Source organism: Pyrgilauda ruficollis, unplaced genomic scaffold, assembly GCF_017590135.1.
Source record: "Pyrgilauda ruficollis isolate IOZ18807 unplaced genomic scaffold, ASM1759013v1 scaffold120, whole genome shotgun sequence".
NCBI lineage: Eukaryota > Metazoa > Chordata > Aves > Passeriformes > Passeridae > Pyrgilauda > Pyrgilauda ruficollis.
In genome coordinates this window covers 298,873-326,505 of record NW_024510322.1, presented here as the reverse complement: position 1 = coordinate 326,505, position 27,633 = coordinate 298,873, and the positions used below count along the sequence as shown (strand labels likewise).

Here is a 27,633-nt window from a genome sequence, read left to right as displayed (position 1 = left end):
ACATTCAAGCCCACTTCTCACTTCTGTGAGAGTCTATTACTCCACAGAAATCAGAGCTGTGTGTGGGGCACCTGACTGCATCTCCCTCGCACACTCTCTGCCTGGAAGAGCCCTTGCAATTAGCTATAGCAATGCTAATGCACTGCCCTGTTACCCTTAGACCCAGCCAAGGGCAGAAGCAGGGTAGAAAGAGGCTCAACCCACCTGTTATCTCTTCCATTTATACCTAAGCAGTCCTGGCACCCTCAAAGAGAGACTCACATAAAAATAAGTTTTTCTCTCAACACAAAGTCATCAAGCAACTATTCTGTAATAGCAGCATTTTAAAAATAATTCTGTTATTTGTTCAGTTTAATGTTAGTATTCTTTAATGTTACTGTTCAGCGAAAGCACTGCTTAGTGCTACTACACACAGTTTCTAAGTATTTATTTTGGTAAGACCCACCTGCTGGATTCTTCAAGCTGCTATAAAATGAGGTTAAAAACAGACACCTACAGGAAACAGCATATGGCTTACCTCAGCTTTTCCAGCTGCTCCACTAACCTCACTGAAGACTCATGTAGTCAAGTACACGAGAGTACTATTTCCTTGTAAATCCATGTGTAAATAAATAATAAACAACTAAACTAAATAAAAACTAAACCACTGATTCTTTCCCAACACTAACTTTGAAACAGAGGTATAGAACTGAATTCCCCCTGGAGAATTTTGTGCTTTACAGATCCCAATCATTGTAGAAAGCCACAGAGACACAAAAATTCAACATGTTGGAAGGCAGGAGAACACAGTAGCACCAGCACTGCTGGTGTTTTGTTGCATAAAGACTGTCAGGAGCCAAAGGCATTATTTTGACTTCTAGAATCTTCAGAGTCTGGTGGGGACCCAAAGCCTATTTGCAGTAGTTTTCTGGTAGAATCAAAGTGCCTTCTTGAAAACCTGAGGTCAGTTCCTACTCTGAAAATAACAAATCAAAATAATTGGAGGGAAAATCACTTGCCGGTTTTGTGGCCTCTGGATGTGGGATGCCCACAGCTCCCAGTGCTGCCCATCAGAGCTGCCAGGCATCACCTACCACAGCTGAACCCAGGGGGAAGGCACTGGTGACAGCTCCCACCCCAGGAACTGATTTACTTTACAAGATAAGTAATTCTGAGTACTTGCATGCACCATTTTAAGAAAGCAGATGGGCAAAATCTGAGTTAATGACAACCTCTCCTGTGACAGTACTAAAAGAAAAAAACATGAGCTGAACATTTCTTCTGCTGCAGGTTTCCTGTAGTCTGCAAGGGGAAAGGTCTTGTTAAAAAGCAGAGATAAAATGCACCAAAGGTAACCTGAGTTCTGGATCCATGCGAAGTGTAGCAGGAATGCTCCCGTGGAAATGCAGCAGTGGATATCTGCAGAATTTAAGTAACTTACTAGGTCAAAAAGATACAGTGCCCTCCCAGTCATCATCCTTGTCTTCACCCTTTCTATTTTACTGTGCTTGAATGCAGAAATGTAATTGAATACTTCACAGATGGATCCTAAATTAATTCACTGCCGTTCAGCACCAAGTCTGTAGCCCAGCTTTCCCATGTTCTTGTCTCCCTAAACCCATACCCATGAAGTCAAAAGTGCACAAGCACCTCCCTACCTCTGAGAGCCCAGACTCAGCCCATTTGGAGTGCAGACATTAACTCCTGCACAAACCAAATGTGTCTTTAACACCTCATATTTATTAAATGCAAGTTATTTTCTGGTATTTTGTGGTGTTCTAACTTCTGTGGGTATTACTTCCATAATTACTGTTGGTAGACCATAGAAGAAATCATTAAAAGTACTATTTCAAGAACACAATACATCTGTAGGCAATTATATAAATATTAAAATGTTAAGCCACAATTCCTGAACACAATACAAGAAACCTGGATATTCTAAAATAAATCACACCAAGAAAGTGGTGTGTTCTACTTCATTTTTATCCTGTCACCCAGGGATTAGGTAAATCATCCTTGATACTCAGTAGTCAGGGATAATATTACTAATTCCCAATGAGACCATAACCCTTTTTTTCACTGAAGAAATTGACACAGTAAGCCAGAAGGAAGTTCATTTATACTTGTCTTGGGTATACTTCAGTTTGGAAAAAAACCCCAGTGAATAAGAGTAATTTAGAATATTAGGTATCTATGTCAGCCTTGTAGTTCAAAAATTTGTAATTGTTTATAACTTTCAAACAATTAACTTTATTGTAAGCTTTATTGCAATAAATGGATGATTTGCACAAAAAACAACAAAAATGAACAGATAACACTGTGTACTCCAAAAGTATACTCTTTCTGGCATAAGCAAGAGGTGAAAAATTATCCACAAAAACATTTTAAACTTGAACCCAAAGGATTCTGTTGAACTGTGGAGCAATCAATTTGGTAACATATGAACACACTGTTTTCCATAGAAAACAAAGCAAGACCTCATCTGACAGACAACAAAACTTGACCAGAGTCTAAAGCTGCAGAAACCACCAGCAGAGTCCTGACTTTTTGATCACATCCCACAGCAGAGAGGCAGGCAGGGCTCAGTCTCTGCATCCTGTCCAGTGCCTGGCTGCTCCCAGGTACTTCCCATTCTGAGCAGGTTGGTTGGTGTGCAAGGACAAGTGGACTTTTGACCTAAAACAACCCATCTGCTGCTCTGGAGGTGGGACACTGCAGAAAACTGCCCAGGAACTACACTCTCTTTTCAGTGAGCATAGATCAGCCACCTTTTTAGCAGTGATTTGAATACCACTCCATGGACACAGGCAGATATTCCCCTGCTGCAGTTTAGCAGCGACTCCCGTTGCTGAAAAAGGCCACTGAGAAGGCAAACCAATTTCATAAAAAATTTTCAAGAGGGAACTTTTCTCTCTTAGGATTCTTAACACCACTAGCAGAGAGCAGCAGAGTAGGAACAGAGACGTGAATACACAGAAACAGATCAGCTGCAGCATTCCTGCAGATGTGTAACAAACTCCTGACCCAAAGCAATGACATTGCCAGAACAGTTAAGAGTAATCAGTAAGTAAATTCTGGCTTCTACATCAATTTACCAATTCAACATCAGTGTGCAGACAAAATGGTAAATTGCTGTCAGATGGAATTCCAAGGAGTTGAGTTATATTAAGAATTAATCAAGATGAGGAGAAGCCTAGTGGCTTCACTGACAAAACATAGCAGCATTTGCCAGCAAGAAACCACCTGCTACTATTAAGAGTTTGAAAATGTTGTTCTCTTTCAAGACAAATGTGGTTTTAAGTCACTGAAAGTTATCTGGCTAATATACAACTAGTATTCAGATTTTCCCCTGTGTAATTGCTTACTAGAAGCCAAAGACAAAAAAACATAACACAAACAAAAATTCTTGGAGAACACTGCAGAAAGCATCAATGTATTACACAAACAGTACTTTAAAATCTCTGTTGGAAGCAGGGACTATAGGACATCAACTCCCCTTTCTGCTTTTTCAGTTTCAGTTTGAGTCAATGTTAAGAAATGTTTGCAGTGGAAGAAAATGAAAATTTTCAGCTTTCTTAGTCCAGAGTTAAAAAATAAAGACAATATTAACTCCATCAAACTTTACAGCTTTCATTTAGTTTTGTAAAAAAATACAATATTTTATATAACCAAAAATATATTACAGATGCCAGCACACCTACACACCTACAGTTCTGCTTCAGTGATGTTCTCATCAGGGCAACAATAGTACTCCACAAAACAGATCTGTCCATCTTCATTCCTAATCATATACTGCAGTGAAAGAAATCCTTGAGCATCTGTTCGAATGGACACTTTACAAGACAAAGCCAATGCCTTTGTGGATGGTTTAAGCAAAGAAATCTTGTACCTGCAGGAGAAAATATTATTATTATATATTATTTCAGTAATATGAAAAAAATACATTGTGCAAAGAGGAGCTGAAACATTAGTCATGAATAAAGACCCAGAACAAACGAAAAACAATTAGGAACACGCTTATTTGGTGTTTCCCTGGTAACAACATTAAACTGTCATTGTCAGCACTTAGCTTTTGATTACAGACACCGCCTTTTATCAGATGGGAATATTTTTGCCCCCATACTAATAAAATAAATGTTACAGAAATGCAAAAGCAGTTTTTAAACTTCCCATCAAGAATGCGTGACCTGGCACAGGGCATCAGTCACTTTCTAACCTGTTTGTCTGGGTCTGGTTACAGTGGAATGCTTCCATCAAATCAGAGTCCCTAGGGTAGTCTAGATGTGCACTTCCAGCATTTCCAAAAGTGGATAACCTGGAAGACAAAAAGCACCATCTCAAAATACCTGATGAGAGGTCTGTAAAAACTCATCAAAATGAGTCATTGTACATATCTCATGACTGTTTCACAAAACACTGCTGTTTGTTTCACTTATTTAATTAAAAATGCTAAACTGTCTACACCACTGTCACATTTATGAAGTTGTCAAAATACTCATTACTATGTTAGAGAACATACTGTCCTTTGCCATATTATTGCAATTCTTCCTGAAATGAACCAGTATTCTAAAATATCTCCCCTCTCTCCACCATGAAAACTTCCACTCCTTACCAAAGGCAGCCAAGCACAAACAATTGAGTTAAAAGCCATTTCTAGTACCTGAAGTAGGGTTTATCAGGAGACATGGTAATCTGCAGAACTTCACTGGTCATATCCAGTTCAGCAAATGCTTCTCGCAGTCCCTCCGACTGCAGGATAATTTTATTAACAACATTTGTACTGCAGAAATCAAAATCTAACAACTCCTCAGGTTCTTGAGTGTTGATTTTGCACACTGTTACTACTCCTCCTTCTTCCAAGAACAGCATCAGGGGATCCCCATAGCCACGGTAACACAATCTAAGGGCCGTTGATGTTCCTGAAAAAGAGAATGAAATATATTCTGCAGACACCACAGCTAGGTCATTTGATCACATTAAAAAACTCACATTTTTCTGGCACATGGGCCACAGATCAATTTTAGCGCTGCTGCCTCCTAGATACCCTCTGAAATGCTAACGGTTATGCAGATAAAATTAAATTAGTTGTGTGTAGACAACTCAAATCCAAATAATTTCACACACCAGCTGCGCCAATTAAGACACGCTACAGTTTAGAGGAATTGGAAAATCCTCATGGTCCTGTGGTTCTCTCTGGCTCACACCATCTTTCCTTACTACTCCTGTTACTTGTGCAACCCAAACTGAAGTTAATGCAGCTGAGCTCGTGCTGTGATCACACCCTCCTGTTGCAGGTTATCACCACCTGAACCGCCAGTTTCCCAAAATCCTGTGATTTTGCTCTTTCGTACACTTGATTTGGATCTTTAGGTCAGCCACAACCAAAACCGTAGAGGAATGAGGAGTTCAACACAGAGCTGCAAGGAAGAACTGCCCAGAAGGATGCCACGTGAGTACACGTCCTGCAGCACCCACACAGCCTTCTGTGGATTCATGGAAATACACCACACCTGGCAAGGAGCTGGTTCCAAAAATGGTGAGGCAGTCCAGAAGAACAGACAAACTGATCCGGAACATCACAGACTCCTCCTGAACGGAAAATTCCTGAAAAATTTCTGCCTGTAAGTTAAAGCAAAGAGATGAAAAGTTGGGAGTTTCTGCAATTATCTTACAGTTTAAACTTCAGGGTTTCCCATCCAGAAATCAGTGCAACACAAAGAGATTTCTACATGCAACACAGCATTGATTATAGAAAAATGGGTCTTCATCCTCAAACTAGGAAAACACAAGCAAACCACACTTAAAATAAGGTAAGATGACACAAACATGAAACCCTAAACTATCTATTATGGTTTCAGTACAACCTACAAACAGCAGAACTGGAGCTACTTACTTCTGGAGCTTAGAAACATTCATGGAACAGTACAATGTGTCACCCTTCTCCAGTAACAATACTTACTTTTTTATGCTCAGAGCATGAATAAACATTCCCAATACTACTACTTAAGAACAGAACAGAACAGAACAGTGACTTCACCACTCTGAAATATGTGCTGAATCCTACCTTTGACTAGCCTGATGGGGATAAACTGCTCCATGCTATCCTGTCTGTCACTGACACTCACTGCTTTGTGGCGCCTACAAGAACAGTGTCTCAGAAATAAAGCAGGGTGGCATGAACTGCTTTTGGACAAGTAATTTCATATTTTCTTGGCAGCCCAGAGGGAAAACCTCATCCTGGGGTGCTCTGCATAACCATCTTTTACCAAGTGTCTGTGAATCTGTACTCTTTCACAGCTGACATAAATCCAACCTATTAGCTTTGGGATGAGCTATAAAAACACTTAAAGAGGGATACTACAAGCCCTTGCTTGTGCACCTAAGCACAGCATGGCCAGAAGGAGCCATGAGTTTGGCAGGCACCAGTACGTTACACGAGGGTGCAAACCCGCTACAATGTCAGGTGTTCATGGATGTACTGGTGCAGGATTTGGAATTCCAGAAGCATGGACACTCATAAACAAGGGCAGCCTCACCATGGCCCTTCCTACATGCCAGCTCAGACCTTGCTTCCAGCAAAGTCTCCCCCTCTCCGCAGGTGAGCACATGGAATTGTTGGGGTTGAAAGGGACCTCTGGAGATTATCCAGTCCAACCCCTCTGCCAAGGCAGGGTCACCTGGAGCAGTTGACACAGGAACACATCCAGACGGGGTTTGAATGTCTGCAGTGAGGGAAACTCCAAAACCTCCCTGGCATTCTGTTCCAGTGCTCTAGCACCCTAAGTGTAAAGAAGTGCTTCCTCGCGTTGAGGTGAAACTTTGGTGGTTTATTTTATGCTCATTGCTCTCCTTTCTGTCACTGGCCACCACAGAAAGGAGTCTGGCACCATCTTCCTGGCACACATGTTTGAGATATTTATGTGCATTAATGAGACTCTCAGTTTGCTGCTCTCCAGACTAAACAGACCCAGCTCCTGCATGCTCTCCTCACAAGAGGTGCTCTTTAATCATCTTTGTGGCCTCCGCTGGACCCTGTCCTGTCACTCCTTGTCCTCCCGGTGCTGCGACAGCGGCGGTAACCGGGGCCTGTGCAAGGTCTGCAGCAGCCCTGCCCTCCCCGTACCTGGATGAAGGCGTTGGCCTGGATACACTTGGCATCCTCCACGGTGACGCGCAGCCCGCTGGCCGTGGCGAGGCAGGTGGCGTGGTCCTGGAAGTGCACGGCCCGCAGGAGGCTGGACAGGTGCCGGGCATTGTCCAGGCTGGCGGACAGCGCGTAGCGCTCGCCGCTGGCGGGCGGCTGCGCCGAGAACGGCATGGCCGGGCGGCGGGAGCGCGGGAAGCGGGAGCGCGGGAAGCGGGAGCGGGCACTGCGAACGGGAGCGCAGGAAGCGGAGCGGGGGCACTACGAACGGGAGCGCAGGAAGGGGGAGCGGGCACTGCGAACGGGAGCGCAGGAAGCGGAGCGGGGGCACTGCGAACGGGAGCGCAGGAAGCGGAGCGGGGGCACTGCGAACGGGAGCGCAGGAAGTGAGATCACAGCCTCGCCAGCACAGGAAATGCGAGCGCAGGAAACGTGACCGGGGAAGTGGAGCGGGCGGGTAGCGAGCGCGGCATGGCGTGCGGGCGGATGGCGGCCAAGAGGAAGCGTGCGGCGCTGGCCGCGGGGAAGGCGAAGCGCGCCAGGAGCGCCCCGAGCGCGGGCGAGGCGGCTCCGGAGGGCGGCCCCAGGGAGAGCAGCAGGCCGCCGCAGGAATACAGCATCCCGCCGCCCGTGTCCCAGGTACCGCCGCTCGGCCCGCGGCTCGCGTTGTCTGAGGGGTCACGGCCCAGCCGGGACAGAGGCGTTTATTCGTAGTCTTTTGTGATACAAAGTACAAGTAAAAGGGAACGTGGCGGTGCGGTTTTTTCGTGAGAATACGCGAAAAGCGCTGCCCTGGTCGATGTCGGTAAGATGTGTTACCTCCGTCTCAGAAGTAATTGAAAGAGTTGGGCAATTCTGTTGTATAGAGAAGCTGTGTGGAAACTGTGCCCGTTCCATTTAGGAATCACACGGAGAAGGTTTCGGTAATTGCTTGCTTGTAAGAAAAAGGTAAAGCACTGCGTGTAAACACAAAGATTTCGCCATACGCTTGTCGACAGGAGAGGCTGGGCTGTGCTCCGGGGCTGTCCCTGAGCCCATTTTGCAGGAAAATAAGCGATGCACGTGGCGTTTTAGTAGTTGTGTGGGAGTGCAGGGCTGTCTGTGCCTGGGAGCACGCTGTGGATCAGGATGACACGGTTCCTGCTGTAAAAGCTGTGCCCCCCTGCTCTCTAGGGAAGTCTCCACTCCTGCTGAGAGCGTGGCTCTGCCTGCTTGGGCAGGTAAAAATGAAGGTTCTTGCTGTGTCTTTTTGTATTCACTGTGGAAACTTTTATTTTTGCTGCGTTATAACAGTATTAAGGCTAGAAGCTTCCCACGTGACTGTTGTGTCTTTTTTCCTAGGGCAAATGGAAAAACAAGGAGCGAGTGCTGATATTCTCCTCTCGTGGAATTAATTTCAGAACCAGACACCTAATGCAGGACTTAAGGACATTGATGCCTCACTCTAAAGCAGGTGGGGGCTGAACATCATTCCTAACTTATATTTTGAGAATACTTTTAAGCCAAAAGCCCTGTTCTTTTATTTTTTTTTAATGTGGTACAGAAGAGTTTTGATGAAATTTGTATCTTAAACAAACACCTTTTGAGCCAACAAGTACAGCAATTTTTGTATCATAGTATTTTCTGGGAAGTGAATCCTATGCCATCAGTCCTGAACCTGCACAGTTACTTTTGTTGCTATGTTTACATATTCCATAACATGACAGAAACAATTTGATAATTACCTTTTAATTTATAAACTCGTAAAATTTTTGTAAAAAACCTGACTGTTAAAATAATCTCTTGTATTAAATTGGTTTTCCAGCCTTGTAAATGTTGTTTTTGTCTTCCAGATACTAAAATGGACCGTAAAGACCAGTTATTTGTAATCAATGAGGTAATTCAGGATTTATCTTTGTGCTTCTTTATTTTATTTTATTTTCTATGGAAAATCAGTATGCAAGGAAAAGGGCAGCCAAGTTCAAAATGTTACTTCATAGGTGAAAATTATACCAAAATATTGATACCCAAAAAGCCAAAAGTTGACTTTTGATTAATAAAACTAGAATGAAACTTTTAATTAAATACAGATTTTCATTATGAGGGAATACAGCATAATGTGCTTTTCTGTGTAGGTGAGAAGTGTAGTACAGCTTATGCTTGAACAATGCAGGACACAAATATGCAGCCAGCCCAAATGTAGTAGGACATTCGATATTTCTGAAGCTAGAACCTAATGTCTCAGCTCCTGTTCTTGTGTTTGTATCCTGGACAGCTTATCATGCTGTTCGTAGCTTTAATGAGGTTATTACTCCTTGTAGTGAGTATGTGAAATTTAAAAAAGAAGCCAAACCAAAATTTGGGTATCAGTAGATGTCATTTAATAAGACAAAATCTTTGCTTTTGAACATGCATTTTGGAGAGGGGAGAGATGAATGTGGAAAGTTATCAAAAATGTCTTCAGGATGTTTGTAAGCAGCTAATTTGATGTGTCTTGTGTAGGTGTGTGAAATGAAAAACTGCAATAAGTGCATCTTTTTTGAAGCCAAAAAGAAACAGGATCTCTACATGTGGTAAGGAAATGTTATGTTTTGTTATATTGCTGTTTATAGCTGCAAATGCTTCAGTTCTAGCTGAAGCTTCCTACTGTAATAGTGAAGATGCATGAAATACTTCTGCTTAGTTAAATTTGTTCTAATATTGCACTTCTGTGCATAGTGCAAATTTACAATGCATGAACAGCTTTTGGAGACTCTTCCCAGAAGGATTTTACAAAATTATTTAGAAAACAAGTGTTTATGAGCATAAAGAAGTTATGTTTACATTAAAGGAAGTCAGTACAGCTGTAAAAGTGACAGAAATTACTTCAATGCAGGAATAACTGGTTGGGGTGTAGTGTGGAAATCCAGCATGTATTCTGGCTGCTGTTAACATTTTTCTTTCTCTCTTCCCCGCCACTTGCCCTCTGAAGGCTTTCAAACACACCACAGGGACCATCTGCTAAATTCTTGGTGCAGAATGGTAAGCTGGTGGACATTATTGTGTTTGTATTATTGCTGTTCTGTCCAAAACTTTTTCTGTAAGTAATAACTTTTTTTAAAATCACTGTAGTTCACACACTGGCTGAATTGAAGATGACAGGAAATTGCCTAAGGGGCTCAAGACCCCTTTTGTCTTTTGATCCAGTAAGTATAGGTTTTATTTCATTTGGGTCTGTTCTTATTCTTTTTGCATGACTATTGCATTTAGCCTTGTATGTAAAATAACATTTTTATTTTTTGTAGATATTTGACAAGGAGCCACACTATGCCCTGCTAAAAGAATTGTTTATTCAGGTCAGTCTATAGTTTTACTGTTTCTTCACTGGAGATGTGTTTTGGCAACATACTTAAGAATCTCAAGTGGTTTTTTTTCAAGTAGCAGTTTTACACTTCTGAACTTTGAAAATATCACAAAGGATTAGGATCATATTCTTAGCACAACTCAGAAACTTATTTCTTAAGTTTGGGTTATGAAATGTAATCTCGGTTTGGGAATTTAGTAAATTAAAAGGAGTTTAAAATGAGCCGTTTTTGTTTGACCTCTTAAACTGCAGATGTTCAGAAACACTGCCTTTTATTGCAGATATTTGGTACACCACAGTACCACCCCAAAAGCCAGCCTTTTGTTGATCATGTTTTCACCTTCACCGTCACTGATGAAAGGATCTGGTTTCGCAATTACCAGGTGAGTGGTCTCTCTAGCTCTTCAAGAGGAGGTCAGTGGAGTAACTTCACATCAAATCCATTAAATAAAATAAGAATCATTATTATTGGTATCAGGATATACCAGCCCCTAGTGCTTGCAGATTCAGTGTCCTGAAATGAGAACCTTTTCCCATATCTCTGGTGAGATGTGGTTCACTGAACTTGCATTCATTAAGTTGTGATTCTGTGAGGGATGTGTTGGTAGCAGGACATACTACCCAAGGCCTAAACTGTGCCTTAACCTAAATTGCTGCTTTGACCCAAAGTCATCTAGAATTTAGTTTCTGTAGAAGGAATTGACAAATACAGAGTACTCCAAAAGCTCGCTTGAATTTCAAAGAACTGCTTTATGTAAAGAACTGGGTTTAAACAAATCTACCTAATCAAGTACCTTATCTTGAATTTAAATTCAGGTGTGTATTACCTTATGTACACAAGGTCCCTGCAAGGTCATATGCTTTGATTCAATCTGTGAGAAATTGAGAAAGTTTTCTTTTTATTGCAGATAATAGAAGAAGATGCATCTCTAGTAGAAATTGGGCCTCGTTTTGTCCTGAACCTCATAAAAATCTTCCAAGGTAGCTTTGGAGGACCAACTCTCTATGAAAATCCTCATTACCAGTCCCCAAATATGGTAAGCAGCTGTGTCTTTGTGTTCTGTTTCATTTAGCAACTAATTTGAAAACCAGCCTTGCAGTCATTCTGTGCGGGAGCACCAAGTATGCCTTTCCCCATGACCCTTTGTAGTGCCCTGAACCGGTGACAGTTTGAGAGCAGAGTAGTTTTGTAATCATGAAGTGAATGCAGAAGTCATGCCACTGAAAAGATGACGTTACACTGAGGGTCTCTGCCATTAAGCAGAGAAATTAGCATTAAAGAAATTAGTTTCTTTAATACCAGATTTCTTCCATCGTGCTTATTTGAAACATGATGAAATTTAAATTCTTATTTTTATAGCATCGCCGGCTGATAAGATTGTCAGTGGCAGCTAAGTTTAGAGAGAAGCAGCAAGTGAAAGAAGTGCAAAAGATAAAGAAAAAAGGGACTAAGGTCCTTGTTGAAGAAGATCCTACTGAAGTAGTCTTTGAAACTCCAGCTGAAGAGAAGCCAGTGGAAATACAGCTTGTGAAACCAGAGTCAAAGCCAATTGTCAAAGATAAGAAGAAGCTACGCAAGATTCAGAGGAAAAAGCAAAAAAAGCTATTCAGAACTGAAGGATCTGCGTAGATGTTACAAGGAATGAAACTTCATACAATATCAACCGAATATTGTAAATATTTGAATTTACATTGTAGAGACAAACATGTCTGAATTTCAATTTTAAGTGAACAAAACATACATTTCTTTATAAAGATTGAGTTTGCATTCTTTTATTGTCTTCTGGGATTCTGAGTTTTCAGAAATAACATGGTATCTCATTCAGCCTGGCCTTAAACATTTCCAGGGATGGATCATCCAGAACTGCTCTGAACAACTTCTCTGGGGCTGTTTCTTTATTACATACAGAATACAGTTGACAGTTCCTGACCTCATGACCTGGTTCTTCCACTCACTAGTTCTGCACTTCCCCAGACTTTCTTGTGTTTCACAGTCTTGCCCATGCCCTGTTTCTGCTTGATACCTCTTTTTGAATTTCCAGCATCTTAATGCTGAAAAGACACAACAGGCTGGAGAGGAAGCTGACCTGTTAAATTCTAAGTATCATCCCACCCAGCAGGATGAGGGAAATCCCATATAACTTCTGCAGCAAGGTGGTCTGTGTGCTGTATGATTGGAAAGAAAGACTGGTGAATATAGGCATGTGCTCAGTTCACATAGTCTAATACATGGAAACAGTTGAGTTGGAAAGGACCCCCATCAGTATAATTGAGTCCAGCTTAACTCCTTGCAGAACTACATAACACTAAGCCATATGACTAGGTCATCATACAGATCCTCTTTAACTCTTGACAGGCTTGGTGCCATGACCACTTCCCTGGGAACTGACCATCCTCTGTGTAAAGAACATTGGTGTCCAACAGGAACTTCCCTGACACACTTGTTTAACCCCAGCTGGCAACTCAGCCCCAGAGAGCTGCCTGCTCCCTCTCCCTTGGTAGGGTGGGGAAGAGAATTGGAAGGGTAGAAGTGAAAAGTTGTGAGCTGAGATGAAGACTGTTTAGCAAAGAACAAAAGCAAAAGCCAAGCACAGAAAGCAAAACAAATCAAGGAATTTATCTACTATGTCCTGTGGGTAGGCAGGTATTCACCTGCCAGGAAAGCTGGGTTCACATGTAACAGTGACTCAGGAGGACAAATGTGTCACTGAATGTTGCCCCCTTCTTCCTCCAGCTTTGTATGCTGAGCATGGTGCCATGTTGTGTAGGATAGCCCTGCAGTCAGCTGGGGTCAGCTGCCCTGGCTGCATCCCCTTTCAGTTTCTTGTGCACCTCTCTGGTGGGTGGGGTGAGAAGCAAAAACGGCTGTGAGTCTGAGCACTGCTCAGCAATAATGCAAGCTTTTCTATTACTATCAACACAACATTTGTGTTTTCAGCACAAATCCATAACACAGCTCCCTACCTGCTACTGTGATGAAAATCAACTCTATTCCAGACAAACCTCCTGTGACAAAGGTGTGTATTGGAAGGAGGCCCCCCCTCAGCCTCCTCTCCAAGCTGAACAAGCCATGTGACCTCAGTTGCTGTGACCTCTCTCCATCTAAGCTGCCCTCCTCCTGATAAACTCCACTAGCTTTATATCCTTCTTTATGTTGAGATGACCCAAAACTGCCGCCAACACTTGAGGTTGCCCGAGTGCAGAGCAGAGCGGGACAATCCCCTCCCTTGCCCGGCTGCTGATGCTGTGCCTGATGCCCTCAGGACAGGGTTGGCCCTCCTGGCTGCCAGGGCACTGCTGGCTCATGTTCAACTTGCCATGTTTGGATTAAACACTGAGATTAGGACCTCCAGATTTTACCGTGAGATCAGGGCATTCAGATCTTGCTGTCTGATCCAAAGCTCAGTTCACGTAGTGCCCACTGATACATGACCTAGAGAAGGAAAACTACTTGGACCAACCCTAAATTCTCTGAAGAGCATAGGTATAAAAAAAAAGCTACCTTGAGAATGCGCGCTGTGCTGGCTGTGCCTCTGGGCTCCTCAACACCCACACGAATCAGAAATATCAATTTCAGAAATAATGTGGCCAGCAGGGAAGCTTTTGTTCTCCTGTGTTCAGCACTAGTGCAGTCACACCTTGAGTCCTGTGTTCAGGTCTGAGCTCCTCAGTTCGGGAAGGACTTTGAGGTGGTGGAGCAAATTCAGAAAAGGGAAACCAAGCTGTGAAGCACAATAAAACATGGAGCACAGGTCTGAAGAGAAGCAGGTGTACTTACCCTGGAAATGAGGAGCCTCAGCGGAGACTTCATTGCACTCTTCAGCTCCCTGAAAGGAAAGGGTGGCCGGGTTGGGGTCAGATTTTTCTCTGAGGCAACTGGCAGTAGGACAAAAGGGGACAGCCTTAAGCCGTGCCAGGGGACGTTAGCGCCGGACCTTATGAGTAATTTCTCCACAGAATGAATAGGTGACAGAAAGGTGAAAGAAAAGAAAGGGTGACATTGTAATGGGCTGCCGAGGGAGGGGGGAGTCACCGTCCCTGGAGCTGTTGAAGAAAAGGCTGGACGTAGCACTAAGTTGTTGACGCGGTGCTGTCGGGTCACAGGCAGGACTCGATGATCTCGGAGATCTTTTCCACTCCCATTGATTCTGTGAATTCCAGCACAAGGTATCCGGTTACTCTGAAACCGCGTGATTGCAGCGCCCGATCCCGGCCGCGGGCCGGGGACAAGCGCTCCCCACGTGCCGCCGGCAGCCGGGTGACACCGCGCCGCAGCTCCCTCCCCTCCCGCCTCGCTCCTCCCCTGCCGGTCTCGCCCCTCCCGGCGCGGGGCGGCGGTGCCCTGTGTCCCGGTATCCCCGCCCCACTGGCCGCCGCCGCCATCGCCATGAAGTGCCACTACGAGGTGCTGGGCGTGAGGCGCGACGCCGCCGAGGAGGAGCTGAAGCGGGCGTATCGCCGGCTGGCGCTGCGCTGGCACCCGGGTAGGGCCCGGGCCCGGCCCCGGCCCCGCGCGGCGCGGGGGCACCGCGCTGTCGCCTGGCTCGGTGCCGGGGGCGGCGGGGCGGCTGCTGCCGCCGAGCCTGACCGCCGCTGACACGGTTTCGTTAAATTGTCCCGCAGATAAAAACCTCGAGAACGCGGAGGAGGCAGCGGAGCAGTTCAAGTTGATCCAGGCGGCGTACGACGTGCTCAGCGACCCACAGGAACGGGCCTGGTGAGCGGCGCTTGGCCTGGCAGAGGCTGTATTAGCCCTGGCTGTGCCAGGACTTGTCCCGTGCTGCTCCTGGGCCTCGCCGCTAGTCAGCGCGGGCAGCCGTGGGCAGGGGCAGCCGTGGGCAGGGGCAGCCGACTGGTTTTAGGCTTTGCCAGAGTTAGAGCCGTGCAGGAGGCTCCGCACCCTCACCTTCCTCGTGGTGTGCGGGAGCTGAAGGCGTGCTGGGCCCCGAGCAGCGCCCTGCGAGCAGCCGGGCTTGGCCTGCTTCTTCCTCCCCGAGCACCGGGCGGCTTTTCACCGCAGCTCTGGGCAGCCCTCAGGCCTTAGGCAGTGCATACAGGTGTTCAGTCCTAATTTGAAATATACACATACACATCACTAAGGGATCGCTATTCCAAATGTTCTGTGTAGCTTGTTTTTCACATGGGCTGAAGCATCTACCAGCTTACACAGCCAAACCCACCCCTCCTGAGTTTGTCCTCCGTGAAAATACAGGAGTGTTTTTCAGGTTTTTTTGTGCTTATGTTATGATTTGGGGTTTTTTTGAATGCATGCAAGTATTGGGTGATTTAAATAATGTCCTGCCCCTTTCTGGAAGTTTGGTGAGGCTTCTTTCTCAAATGCAATTGATTGGTTGCTGGCTCTTGAGGAGTCAGCTATAGATATTGCAGATAAAATAGTAGTAAGTAAAATAAAGATCGAGAGGGAATATCTATACTGGGTCTGTCTTGTTTTTTCTCTCTGAAGTCTTTGAATATGAGAAACAAATTATGGACAGTGGGTTAAGATATACAGTGATGTGATAGGTGTACTGTGTTTATCAGCACTGAGGGGTGTTCTGTGTCTCTACATCCTTGATGCTGTGAATTTTTTCCAGGTATGATAATCACAGGGAGGCTCTGCTGAAAGGAGGAGTTGATGGAGACTATCAAGATGATAGCTTAGATCTGCTGCACTACTTCACTGTTAGCTGTTACTCTGGATATGGGGATGATGAAAAGGTAAGGAATCAATTAATCTTTAATTAATCAGCTTAAGTTTCAATGTTAGCATTTGTTTTGTGCTAAAGTTATATGTAGAATTCTTAGCACAGCTTACGCAAATCCAAGACAAAGCTTAACCTGGATGTATAAGGTGGCTTTAATTCTTGCATATTGTCCAACAGTTACTTAATCAAAATGTCCAACTATGCCATACAACTACAGATATGTGCATATGGTTTATTTATCTTATATAGTGAAGCATTCCAGGCCTTTGCAATACCATCTGTTTGTTTAGAAATACCTTTATCACGCTAGAATGCTGATAACTACAGAAAAGCAGTGTAACAATAGACTTTGGGGGAAGTTGTGCTTACTATAATTGAATTCCCTATTGGATTTTTGAATTTCCCATTGGATTTTAAAATACTCACTCATAATATTTAATAAATTGAAAAGCTCCAGGTGATTAGAAAAACATCCACCAGAGGAAATACTTACCTGTCCTTCTGTTACTGTACTAGTAGTCAGTTAGTTACATACTAATTTAGAAAAATATAGGATATTTAATAGTGAATTTTATGTCTGGAACATCCACAAAACTTGATCCTGCATAACTAGAAACTTAGCACCATCTCCAGCATATGGAAACTTTCTTTCTTTTAAAATTGGTGTTTACACGTGTGAGAGAGACAGTGACAGTGTGAGGAAGGTGGAAATAAAAGGCATGAGGGATAGTGGAACTTTGTTTAGAAAGGTCTTGTACCTCAAGCAAGTGCTTACAAGGTCTTTATCCTGGTTTTGAGTTGCTCTTGCAGTGTAGCATTGTTTCTCTAAAATACCGAGCATTTGTACACCTATTATTGAGCCACGCAAAAGGTTTATTTATTTATTTATTTGTTTGTTTGTTTGTTTGTTTGTTTCAGGGATTCTTTACAGTCTATCGACAAGTTTTTGAGAAGATTGCAAAGGAAGAGTTGGAATATATGACGCAGGAAGATATTGAAGAATTCCCTATGTTTGGATATTCCCATAGTGACTATGATACGGTAAGGGCAAGTGTAAAACTGAGCTGCAGGTAACAGAGTTAAACCATAACTTTGTCTCGAAGGAGGGGTGCCTGCTGATCTCTGAGGTGAATACCATGCCTCTGTGGTTATTTTCTACTATTGTAGACCATTACTGCAGAGGAAGTGCTTGTGGTCTGATTCATATTTATGTGAATTAAAATTGATACTTCCTGTTGGACTATAGTATTAGCCAGGCCTGCTGGGCGAGTTGTCAGACAATGCTTCACAGGACCAACCATCAATTATGCCAGTGGAACTTAAGTTTAGTGCAAGACCTATAAAGCAAAAGAATGGATGTTTTCTTTGCTTTCTGATGAGAGTAGTTTACCAGTACTTAACACAACTTATGTTACAGACAGGGTTACTGAGCTAATTTTTTTTTCCTGTAACATGTAGTATTTTGCCTCATACAGGCAAACTGCATAGCACTTAGTGTGTAGCACAGCCTTTAGAAAGTAGATGTGATGTTGACTGGCAGTGTGAGCTGCCATTATGATTACATTGGCATTTGCAATTAGCTTGTAGTCAGATTTGATTCAGAAAAAATTGCATGCTTTCCTCTGTGAAGAAAGAAAAGAAAGTGTATGGGTACTTGTATTACTTGAATTCTTGTAATCTGGTTTGCCAGCTGTTTGTTATAATCTATCAGACTTAGGGGTTTTTTTTTAAGGTTACCAGTAATTCTGTATTAAAATTAAATAATGAGGTGATAACACTTTTCCTAGGGAATAACTGCACAGTATGAAGTGCACTCAAATGTTGCTTCTAGTGTGGTACTTCTCCCTGTCACTTTCTCTGTACGGCTAATTATTTATGAAATTTGAACGGATTCATATGTTAAAAGTAGCTTCAAAACTTGGCTGGAATTTGAAACAAAAGTTACAAGTCAAACTTCTTAAGAAGTGCCAGAAAGGATGTTTGGATGTGGGGAGAAGTTACAGAATGGCTTAACAAATGGAAATCTTTCCCAGGGAGAATACATAGTATCTCTGGACCAGCTAAAATATGTCTTTTAATATGGTTATCTTGAAACGTCTTTTGAAAACTGCTTGTTTTGAGGCCATGGGACAGACACAACTATAGACTCAAAATAGCTTTGATGCTTATATCAGTTAATAACTGCAAAAAGGACTGATTCTGATTCAGCGTGCTTTGATATCTGCCTAGTTCACGCTCTTCTGGCAGTGGAGTGCTCACTTTTTTTCTCCCTAGGGATTCATAGGGTATTTTATAGGAAATAGCTTCTGTTAATTAGAATGGTAATTTTCCCTGTTGTCTTATATTCAGACAAAGAGATTACACTGTCAGAGGATTCCAGCGTTGCAGTGCTCACTTCTCTATGCAGTAGGAATATAATGGGAAAAGAGTTCTAGAAGAGAGCTACAAAAACTATACAAAGGCTTTAAAATCTGTGATGTGAATGCTCTCTGGTTTGGTCTACTTTATGAATTCACAAGAAGCATGAGAGGCGGCTTGATCAGAACCAGGCAGCCAGGAAAGATATTCTTAAGGCCATGGGTTCACAGGCATTCATGGGAAGAGAACACTTGCAGGTCAAAAAAAATTATGAGCTCCAAGTATAAGTAATCGGCAAAACAAAATCCACCTGGGAGTTCAGCAAGCTGCTGGTGAGTGCCAGACATGTGCAGGTTGTTAAGGTAGCTGCTGAGAATGGGGAGAGTCCCACCTTATACATCTGGTGAAGGGGAGGATGATCCCTGTCATGAGTTGATGGGTGTGCATCCTTTTGCACAGAAGTATCCTCTTCTGAATCAGAAGTCTGAGGTAGGTAGTCTAATATTACTTAGGTTATTGGATGAAATATGAATGTTTATTGGTTATCTTTTGTGATAGCAGAGAAAAACTGTAGTGACTTACCTGCCAGAAGGCATAGCCATGAACTTCACATGTAGACAGGCCACTGGAAGTTATTGTTGAGTTTTTCCTGTGAAGAACAACGATAGTTGTAGTTCCTGGGAATAAAAATGACAGAAGAAGAAGAGGACTCATTAGAAGAAAACATTAAGCCATGAGGTTAAATGCTTCTATGAGGTATCCCAAAACATGAGGAGTTTGGCATATAGGAGTGAGTGATAAAAAGTAAGATTGATGGGGCAAGTAGTGTAAGAAGGGAGTTTAGGCATATCTTGATTGCTGAATATACAAAATGCAGGACAATAATTATTTGGACAGAGAAAAAGAACAAACCCAAAGTCATTATGATGCCACGTTATTAGTCCAGCATGAGTCCTGCATGAGTAGTAGAATAAGTGAATAAGTAATGATCACTTACTTTTTATTTTAATGTGTAAGCTAGGGGGCATAATTTTGGTCTACAGTCATGTAGTTTGCTAACAAAACAGCAGTAAGTGTTTCTTCACATAACCATTTCTTAAACTGTGCAAGTCACAGCACAGTGATTCTTGCTGTTGTATCATTGAGCGCTATTCATTTCTGTCTTGCTCGAGAAGCAGAGAGAGTATACAAGGAAGAAATAGCATTATGTATTTGTTTTGCTGCTTTTTTTATGCTGTGCAAATATGTGGCTGACCTCTGGTGTGGTTTAAAGTGGAGTGTGTGTTTAATGTTCTTAGGCAAGTACCAGCTTGCAGGCAGCATGTGTGATTCTGATTGTGCTTTTCAGTTTGACAGAAGAAATACAGCACATTTAAGTAACTGGACACTAGTGTCAGCATGATCCAATCCTTCAGGGGGATATTTTTAGAAGTTGCAGTTTGTAGTAGTTTAGATCAGGTTGTGGAATTGATGTGCTTTTAAACTTCAAGGATGACGTTAAAAATTTCTCTGAATCTTCATTGCTCTGAGGCAAAACTGTGGTCTGTATATAAGTTCAGAAAAAAACTGTTACAAAAGCTCTGAATTATTTCTCTGTTTTTTCTGTCTTTCCTGTACAAGTGACTTTGTTTTGTTTTTTCTTATAGGTAGTCCACCCTTTCTATGCATATTGGCAGAGTTTCTGTACTCAAAAAAACTTTGCTTGGAAAGAAGAGTATGACACACGACAAGCCTCAAACCGTTGGGAGAAACGAGCTATGGAAAAAGAGAATAAGAAAACAAGAGAGAAAGCAAGGAAAGAGAGGAATGAACTGATCCGTCAGCTAGTTGCCTTTATTCGTAAAAGGGATAAAAGAGTACAGGCCCACAGAAAACTTGTAGAAGAACAAAATGCAGAAAAAAGTAGGAAAGCAGAGGAATTTCGGAGGCAACAGAAGCTAAAACAAGCCAAGTATGTACATGTGGAACAATTATTTTTTTTTTTAACTTGAAGAAATTATTCATGAGGATACAATTAGATTCTAATAGTAGCTCCACTTGCTCTTTTAAACATCCTTGAAAATTTTAGGTACTAAGTTTGGTCTCAAGTCTGAGCTTTTTAAAACTCAGGTTTCTGCATTGTACTGACTTGCAGACATCTAAGATAACTGGGGAATGGTTATCTGCGTGCTGTGAGTAACTGGCTGTAATAGCACAGAACCCAGTGTGCTTTTATTTAGCTGGGGAAACAAAATCTAATAGTTATCTATTTGCCTTTAAAGAAAAAAGAATGTAAGTTGTAGAATAAGGGAGAGCAACCTGGACTTAGATCACCTTCGTCTGCCTTGGAGCTGTATCTGCTAAGAAGAAAGAGGAGATAATGAGCTTAGCTTTGTCTTCCCTCTTAATTCTTTGGATAGGACCCTTTCCTTGGAATAAATGCATGGTCAAAGTTTGGCTTTTTTGCCATAATAGGAAGAGGTGGTCTCCTGACTATAGCCACAATTTATTTTTTCAACTGGAAGAACTGTTTGCCTGCACATATGAGGGAGGAGCTTAAATTCTTATTAAGAGTGCACTTGCAAAATAATGGCATATTGATTAAAATCATGTAATAATATAAATGGAGTATATTATGTACTGTTTTTCTGTATATACCTATATACTTTCACCCTTTAGGGACAATAAAGTAGGGCTATGCATTTACTGACAAGTGGCTTGATAATTCTGAGGCCAGAAGCCAGCTGGAGCAAAATTCAACTGTCCTGTGATGCCATATTTGGTAAATTGGGGCACACTTAAATTGGGAAAACTGAGATGGTACATTCCCATAGCACACAGTCAAGGAGTAATGTGCTTGTGGATTTTGTTGTGCTGTATTTTTTGTGAGTTTGTGTGGCATTCGCATTCTCTGAACAGAGAGATACAATTCTCTCTCTCAGAGTTTTTTCCTAGAAAAACACAGAGAGAAGAAGAGAAACACAATTCTTACCTCTACTTGCTGGTCCTGTTGTTTTGCACATGTAGAATGTGTTAAGAAGATTGTTTACCTGAAGTGATTTGTCAGTTGAATTCCACTGAAGATTGTTTTATTTCCTTGGCCAATTAAAAAAGCTGTGTCCTGACTGTCAGGAGACAGTAATGAGTTTTCTTTAGTATTCTTTGTAGTATAGTTACAGTATAGTATAATGTAATATAATGTAGTTTATAAAGCAATTGTTCAGCCTTCTGAATCAATAAAGTCAGATACCAATCATTCCCTTCATCAGGGGTGCCCTGTTTTACTATAAGTTTGGATCTTAGAGTAGGATGGAGATGACTTCCTTGCTGTCAGCTTCATATTGACCATGCTGTACCGCATGTTCTGCCTGAAATTCAACCAGGACCCACCTATGTTAATATCTCTGCTTGCAGTGCAGAGGTGTCCATTGACATCACAAATTAACTCACATTGCTCAGATTTCCAATTGTTTGCTCCATCATAATATGTTCAGAACTTTTCCTCCTGAGATGCTCAAGAAGAACAGTTATCTTTAAGTAGAAGTTATCTTTCAGTAACACTGTTCTTGTAGTTCCCATCCCAGGGACACAGTGTAGAAGTTACTGTATTCTGCTTGCAGGCTTGCTGAGCAGTACAAAGAGCAGAGCTGGATAACTATGTCAGATCTGGAGAGAGAGCTGCAAGAGATGGAGGCACAATATGAAAAGGAATTTGGAGATGGATCAGGTGGTGAAGATGAATTAGAAGAACAGGAGACAAAAAGCATTGAAGGTATGGTGTGTGGGGAGGTGATATATACTGAGTCACTGCAGTATGAGTGTGGCTCACAGCCTCAGATTCACAGCTCTGACTATAATGCAACTCACTCCCTCCCTCTGAGGATGCTGGGCTAGAGTCTGTCCCTCTCTGGTGTTTTCCTTCGAACAAGCTGCAGCTGTTAATTTATACTAATGTCTGATTTGGTGAGGTGATCTTGAGCTGTTTGTGTGTCAGTAGTACTGGAGAAATTGAATGTCAGTGCTGTGACTATTTTCTGGGGCTTAAAGAGCATCTTGTTCAAAAATTGTTCATCTGACTGTCTCTCTGATCCCCGCTGATCTCTTCAGACAAACTGAATGATGAAACTGAAGAAGCTGAACTTGTTGATGGTCTGTACTGCCCTGCTTGTGACAAATTCTTAAAAACTGAAAAAGCGTAAGTATTTGTGGTTGGGGATTTGGGGGTGGAGATGTTGGGTTTTAAATAATTTAAAACTGCATTTTAGAGAATTTTTAACTTCACATAGTGATGAGTGTTGTCCTTCCAGTAAAGACATTGTCAGTGCAGAATTTTCTGTACTTAGTAGTGCTGGCTAATGGGCCTGTTGTTAATTTATATGTAAATATAACTATGTTTGCTCAGAACAACCTGCAGTAACAATCTGGTCTTCACAGCATGAAGAATCACGAAAAATCAAAGAAGCATCGAGAGATGGTATCACTGTTACGACAGCAATTGGAAGAGGAGGAAGGGAAATTTCCTGTGTCTTTGGATGATGCAGATGGAATACAGACCAAAGAGGAGGAAGAAACAGAAGACATACCCAAACAGAAGTACTTCAAATTGTTTTTAATTTTATCATGACTCATGATTTACTAAGTCTTAGTGTCCTTCTGAGGGAGCTGCTGATGATTTGCCACTGCATTGCTCTGAGTATTGTGCAATTTGAAATACTTCTTAGCATCAGAGTTCCAGTAAAACACATGCCTTTGCATGACTACGTTCAAGTGCCATAAAACAACAGACTTACGCTTTCTCTGCTGCCTAAAGTTATATGTTAAGGAAAAGAAGGGTTTGTTATTTTTCAAGCAGAGGGACTTCCACAGAGCTAGTGCTTATTGATTTTGTACTTACTGTCAATTGATTGCTGGCATAAATAGAAAATGAGTGTGTTCAAAATCAGAATTGTTACACTACTTAATTTTTTAAACAGCCAGAGCATAATCCAAACTATCACTAGTATATTTGGGTTCAGTCTGAGCAGAACAAATGTTTTACTAAATGCAGTGAGTAGTTTGGGAGACCTATTGTTTTATTTCTGGCATGAGTAACTTTCTTTTTGTGGCTACCTAATACCGTATTAAGAGGATAAGGAAAAGTACAGCTTGGTATTTTTTTAGATATCCTACTAGGTTTTGGGGTTTTTCTGTAAAAAAAGGGTAATTTTAAACTTATCTTCACAGACTCTCAAAGAAACAAAGGAGGAAGCAGAAAACAATGAAGGTATGTAGCCGTAATCCTGCTCTGGGAACTTTACAACCCAGTTTTCTTAAGAAGACGAAACTGGCATTTAACTTCTGACAAATTATTTCTCTGTCCTGCAAAATAGAACTTGAAATTCCACAGAATTTGAAAACTATTTAAAAATATTTTTAATATTTTTTTGCCACCAGCATAACTTTTAGTAGACTTATTATAATCATATTTTATGATAATAACATCATAGGCCTCACTTTGTTCTGGTAGTGCAGATGTTAATATGTGGTGCTGACTCTAAAAAGGCTGTAGTCTGAAGTATAAGAAAAACAGATGGAAACGGGCAGATAGGGAGAATGCAAGGAATTGATCAGTAAGACCAGGAGTGGCCTTGGTGCATTAAGAGCTCAGTTTGGTGGCCACTTCTGGCTTTAGTTGTAGGACTTTGTATAATGCATTGTTTTTTAATCTCTAATTCAGAGAGGGTCAAAAAGACTGCCATAGTATTGGTTTCCTGCTGGCACTCTATCTGTTGGAGTGAACACATCAATTCCACCTTTCTCTTGAACTGTAAACAAAAGTAACACCAATCTGTTGTACTCCAGGATCTGAGTCTGTGTGTGATATCACAGATCTGACATCAGCAGGTGAAATTCACCAAGAGCAAGCTGTTTCAGGCTTGAGTGGCAGGGGTGTCATAGTCAGCATGCTCCTCTATCTGCCTTCCTCAAACTTCATCATTTTCAATTACTTACTCCTCAGGCCTAGCCTTGTTCCAGTGTGTGAGCTGTCTGTACCAGGTCATGCCTCTTCCATGCTTTCCCCTCTGATTTCCTATTCTTTGTTCACCTTTTCTGACCTCTCCCACTACATCATTATGTCTTGTTCTTAAGAAACTTTTCTGAGTCTTTCAAGGAGCTGAAGCTTCCTGGCTTCACATTGGCTGGTCCAGTGGAATAGTCCGAGTATTGGCTGGACCTTCATGTTTCTGTGCAGGCCATGAGGCTTCAGTTAACTCTTTCCTCCTATGTTTGAGACCAGAAGGCCTGTTCTTACTGCAGAGGTGGCACATAGTCACCATGGCTCTGTTCCATCAGTTTACTACAGCCTGGACAGTAGGTGCCACTCTTGCATTGCTTGAGCTGCAGTCTTGTGCTGGGAAATCCTCACCTTCATCCTTTGCCAAGCATTGTGGAGTACTGGGAATCTCTGTGGGTTTTGTCTCCTTTTCCTGAAGTTAGAATTAGCCAAGTTTTTTTCAGGTAGCTAAGACTGTGCACTCTGCAAAGTTATAAGCCAAGCCACTACCTGTGAAATAAGAAATGGTAGTCAGAACCATGAACCCTGTGTGCAATTAAAAGCTACCTTCATTCTCCTCCTCTGTAGTTTCAGAGGCTGTTTTATTGGTGTTTCTTCCCTTCACCACAGGTGGCCTCATCTTTCAAAACAGGAGAACTAAGGTTTTACATGTTACAGTCTCACTGAAAACACACAGTAAAATTAAGAGGGTCCATGGCTTTCTCTCCTCCCAACCCACCCATGTTTGAGGTAAATGAGTATAATACTATAAACATAGTCACTAACGAACTGAAAGTATTGAACTTGGATTTTTTTTGTTTGGACAGAGTTATGAGGACTCTCTTGATCAAAGTGCTGACGAAGAAACAGTTGAACAAAAGGAAGTGCCCAGCAGCACGGAGAAGGGCAGTGGCTCAACAGAGGAGTTAAGTGATGGCCAAAGATGTGCTATGTTGGAGGACGTAGGCATTACGGATGATGTCAGCCAAGAGAATGAAACAAAAAGTGAAGCAAAAAGGTGTGTTGGGTTGCAACATTGCAGTCACTGTGTCATTCTGTGTCATGTTTGATACTATCAAACAAGGCTAGATTTACTCTCAAATGTGGACTCTGGGGGCTGCTCACCAAAACTGGTTTGAATAAGTATGATATTCAACAAAGCATGTAGGAACTTCTCTAGGAGTGGTATTTGACTGCAGATTGCTGCTGTATCACTTCTCAGGAGCTGATTCAACATTCTGAGATTAACAATTGACTGTATAAATTAATTTTTTTTTTTTGGAGATACATTTTGTTGCATGAAGCAAGAACAGGGGAAAGCACCAGAGACATTGAAAACTGGAAAACATCAGAAGCTTGTAAATACTAAATGTTCCTGTGCACTGATTTTGGTTCCTCTTTGTCTGTTAGCAGCACTAAGCCTAAAGGCAAAAAGGCCAAGGAAGCAAAAAAGTCTGCTAAGGTGTCTTCAGAGAGCTCAACAATGGTATGTCAAATTACTTATGCTATTTAAAGTAGAATTTATTCATAGGTTGGAATCATACTTCTCTATGCAAGTGCCTTATCACCCTTACAGTAAAGAATTTCTTCATAATGTGTAATCTAGATCTGCCCTCTGTCAGTTTAAGATTATTGCCTGTTTTCCTGTCACTCTGCCTGTATAAAAAGTCACTCTCTCCTTTATGTTAGCCCCCTTAAGGCACAGGAAGGCTGCATTGAGTTCTCCCTGGAACCTTCTCTTCATCTTTCTCAGCCTGTCTTTACAGGAGAGCTGAAAGGTGGGGGTCATGTAACTACAAAGAAGGCTGTTTTCTGGTCACCTCCAGTCCACCAATTCTGCTGCTATGATTTTGATAGAACTGAAACTTCAGCTCTTGTCCTCACAGAGAAGTGCAGGACTCAGCTTCATTTCTAGGAGAGCTGGTGAAGTTCTATGTGCAAATAAATTAAACAGCTGGGGACAGAGCTGTTGTCACCCAGCAGGTGACAGGCAGTTCTGTTTGCATCTTTCTCAATATTGATGTTTGCCGGAGAGCAAAACTCTGTAGTAACTACAGCTAAGACATATTAAATTCATTGCATCTCTGAGCCCAAAGCATTACCTGTATGGTCAGGTGAGATCAAAACTATCCTTTACTTTGAATTAGATTTGCAAGGCTTCCATTCTTGATTTTACTTAAAGCCCTTTGAAATATCTTGAAGTTATATTTGCAATTATTTTTTTAAAGATACGTGTTTAATTGTTAATGAATAATGAAATATTGATGATAGAAACAGCTTATTCCTGCTTCATTGCCAAGGAGAAGCTGTGTGCAAGAAATTGGTATATTGCACTGATGACATGTTCAATACGAATGTGAAGCATTCTGGGTTTTTTTTCTCCTCATTGTAGAGTGAAGTTCCTATCCACTGTGTAACCTGCAACTGTGCATTTCCATCCCGAAATAAATTGTTTGAACACCTGAAAGTCACAGGACATGCAAGAGCAACAACAACATTGACTGTAAATGGAGCTGTGAACACCAAAAACAAAAAAGAGAAACGTAAAAACAGATAGAACTTTGCTATAGGGACAGTCTTCAGAATTGTACATTAACGCTCTCAAAGAACTGAAACATGCACACTGCATGTGTCTGGAGTTAAACAAAGAAGGCAAGTACCAATGTAGGAAAAGAATGAAGATGCACAAAAGGAGTACTATCTTGTGGAAGACTCTGTGCTGTCTTCTGTTTTTAAAAGCCTTCCTTTTTTCATAGAGTGGTTTGGTGTCATGGCACAGGTGCGTGTTCTTTCCACCAAGCCACCTTGTCTAAAGCCCTGTACCCCGAGCAGCTTTCACACCATGGGTGGGGAAATAGTAACTCAAAGCTGTTCACCCTGTGTTCCTGTAGAACCTGCATGGATTATTTCCACACAGAGGAAATAATAAATTATTTTGACATGTGTGCTGTTGATTTTCTTTTGAGAGGGCTCAGCTCAGGTGAGTAGCCAGTAGCAGGGCCTGTGCTCTGTTGGTGAGAACCTGGTGCTAAGAACACCCAGGTCATGGATTTGATCCCTCTATGGGCTGTTCACTTAAGAGCTGGACTTGATGATCCTAGTGGATCCCTTC

At 42.0% G+C, this 27,633-nt stretch overlaps 3 protein-coding genes across 4 annotated transcripts; 2 read left to right on the top strand and 1 right to left on the bottom strand.

Moving 5' to 3' along the window:
* Positions 1-2,223: 2,223 nt before the first annotated feature.
* On the bottom strand, positions 2,224-7,491 carry RAD1 (RAD1 checkpoint DNA exonuclease). The gene is made up of 5 exons (XM_041490190.1): positions 7,103-7,491; positions 5,490-5,598; positions 4,640-4,898; positions 4,196-4,294; positions 2,224-3,868 (listed from the first exon to the last, which is right to left on the bottom strand). The coding sequence occupies exons 1-5, from the start codon at positions 7,295-7,297 to the stop codon at positions 3,685-3,687; spliced, it is 846 nt and encodes a 281-aa protein (XP_041346124.1). The 5' UTR covers positions 7,298-7,491; the 3' UTR covers positions 2,224-3,684.
* A 43-nt stretch (positions 7,492-7,534) lies between these two features.
* Positions 7,535-12,218, top strand: BRIX1 (biogenesis of ribosomes BRX1). Its single transcript, XM_041490189.1, has 10 exons — positions 7,535-7,762; positions 8,465-8,576; positions 8,956-8,999; positions 9,605-9,675; positions 10,074-10,123; positions 10,214-10,287; positions 10,387-10,437; positions 10,727-10,828; positions 11,354-11,482; positions 11,806-12,218. The coding sequence occupies exons 1-10, from the start codon at positions 7,595-7,597 to the stop codon at positions 12,073-12,075; spliced, it is 1,071 nt and encodes a 356-aa protein (XP_041346123.1). The 5' UTR covers positions 7,535-7,594; the 3' UTR covers positions 12,076-12,218.
* Positions 12,219-14,728: 2,510 nt separating this feature from the next.
* On the top strand, positions 14,729-27,466 carry DNAJC21 (DnaJ heat shock protein family (Hsp40) member C21). Of its 2 annotated transcripts, none has more exons than XM_041490185.1 (12): positions 14,729-14,929; positions 15,069-15,162; positions 16,040-16,163; positions 17,069-17,191; positions 20,155-20,459; positions 22,108-22,259; positions 22,595-22,682; positions 22,922-23,080; positions 23,711-23,750; positions 25,349-25,539; positions 25,935-26,007; positions 26,914-27,466. In XM_041490185.1, the coding sequence occupies exons 1-12, from the start codon at positions 14,833-14,835 to the stop codon at positions 27,076-27,078; spliced, it is 1,611 nt and encodes a 536-aa protein (XP_041346119.1). In that variant the 5' UTR covers positions 14,729-14,832; the 3' UTR covers positions 27,079-27,466. The 2 variants fall into 2 exon arrangements, with proteins under 2 accessions (XP_041346119.1, XP_041346118.1); XM_041490184.1 differs by having other exon boundaries at positions 25,932-26,007.
* The last annotated feature ends 167 nt before the right edge of the window (positions 27,467-27,633 follow it).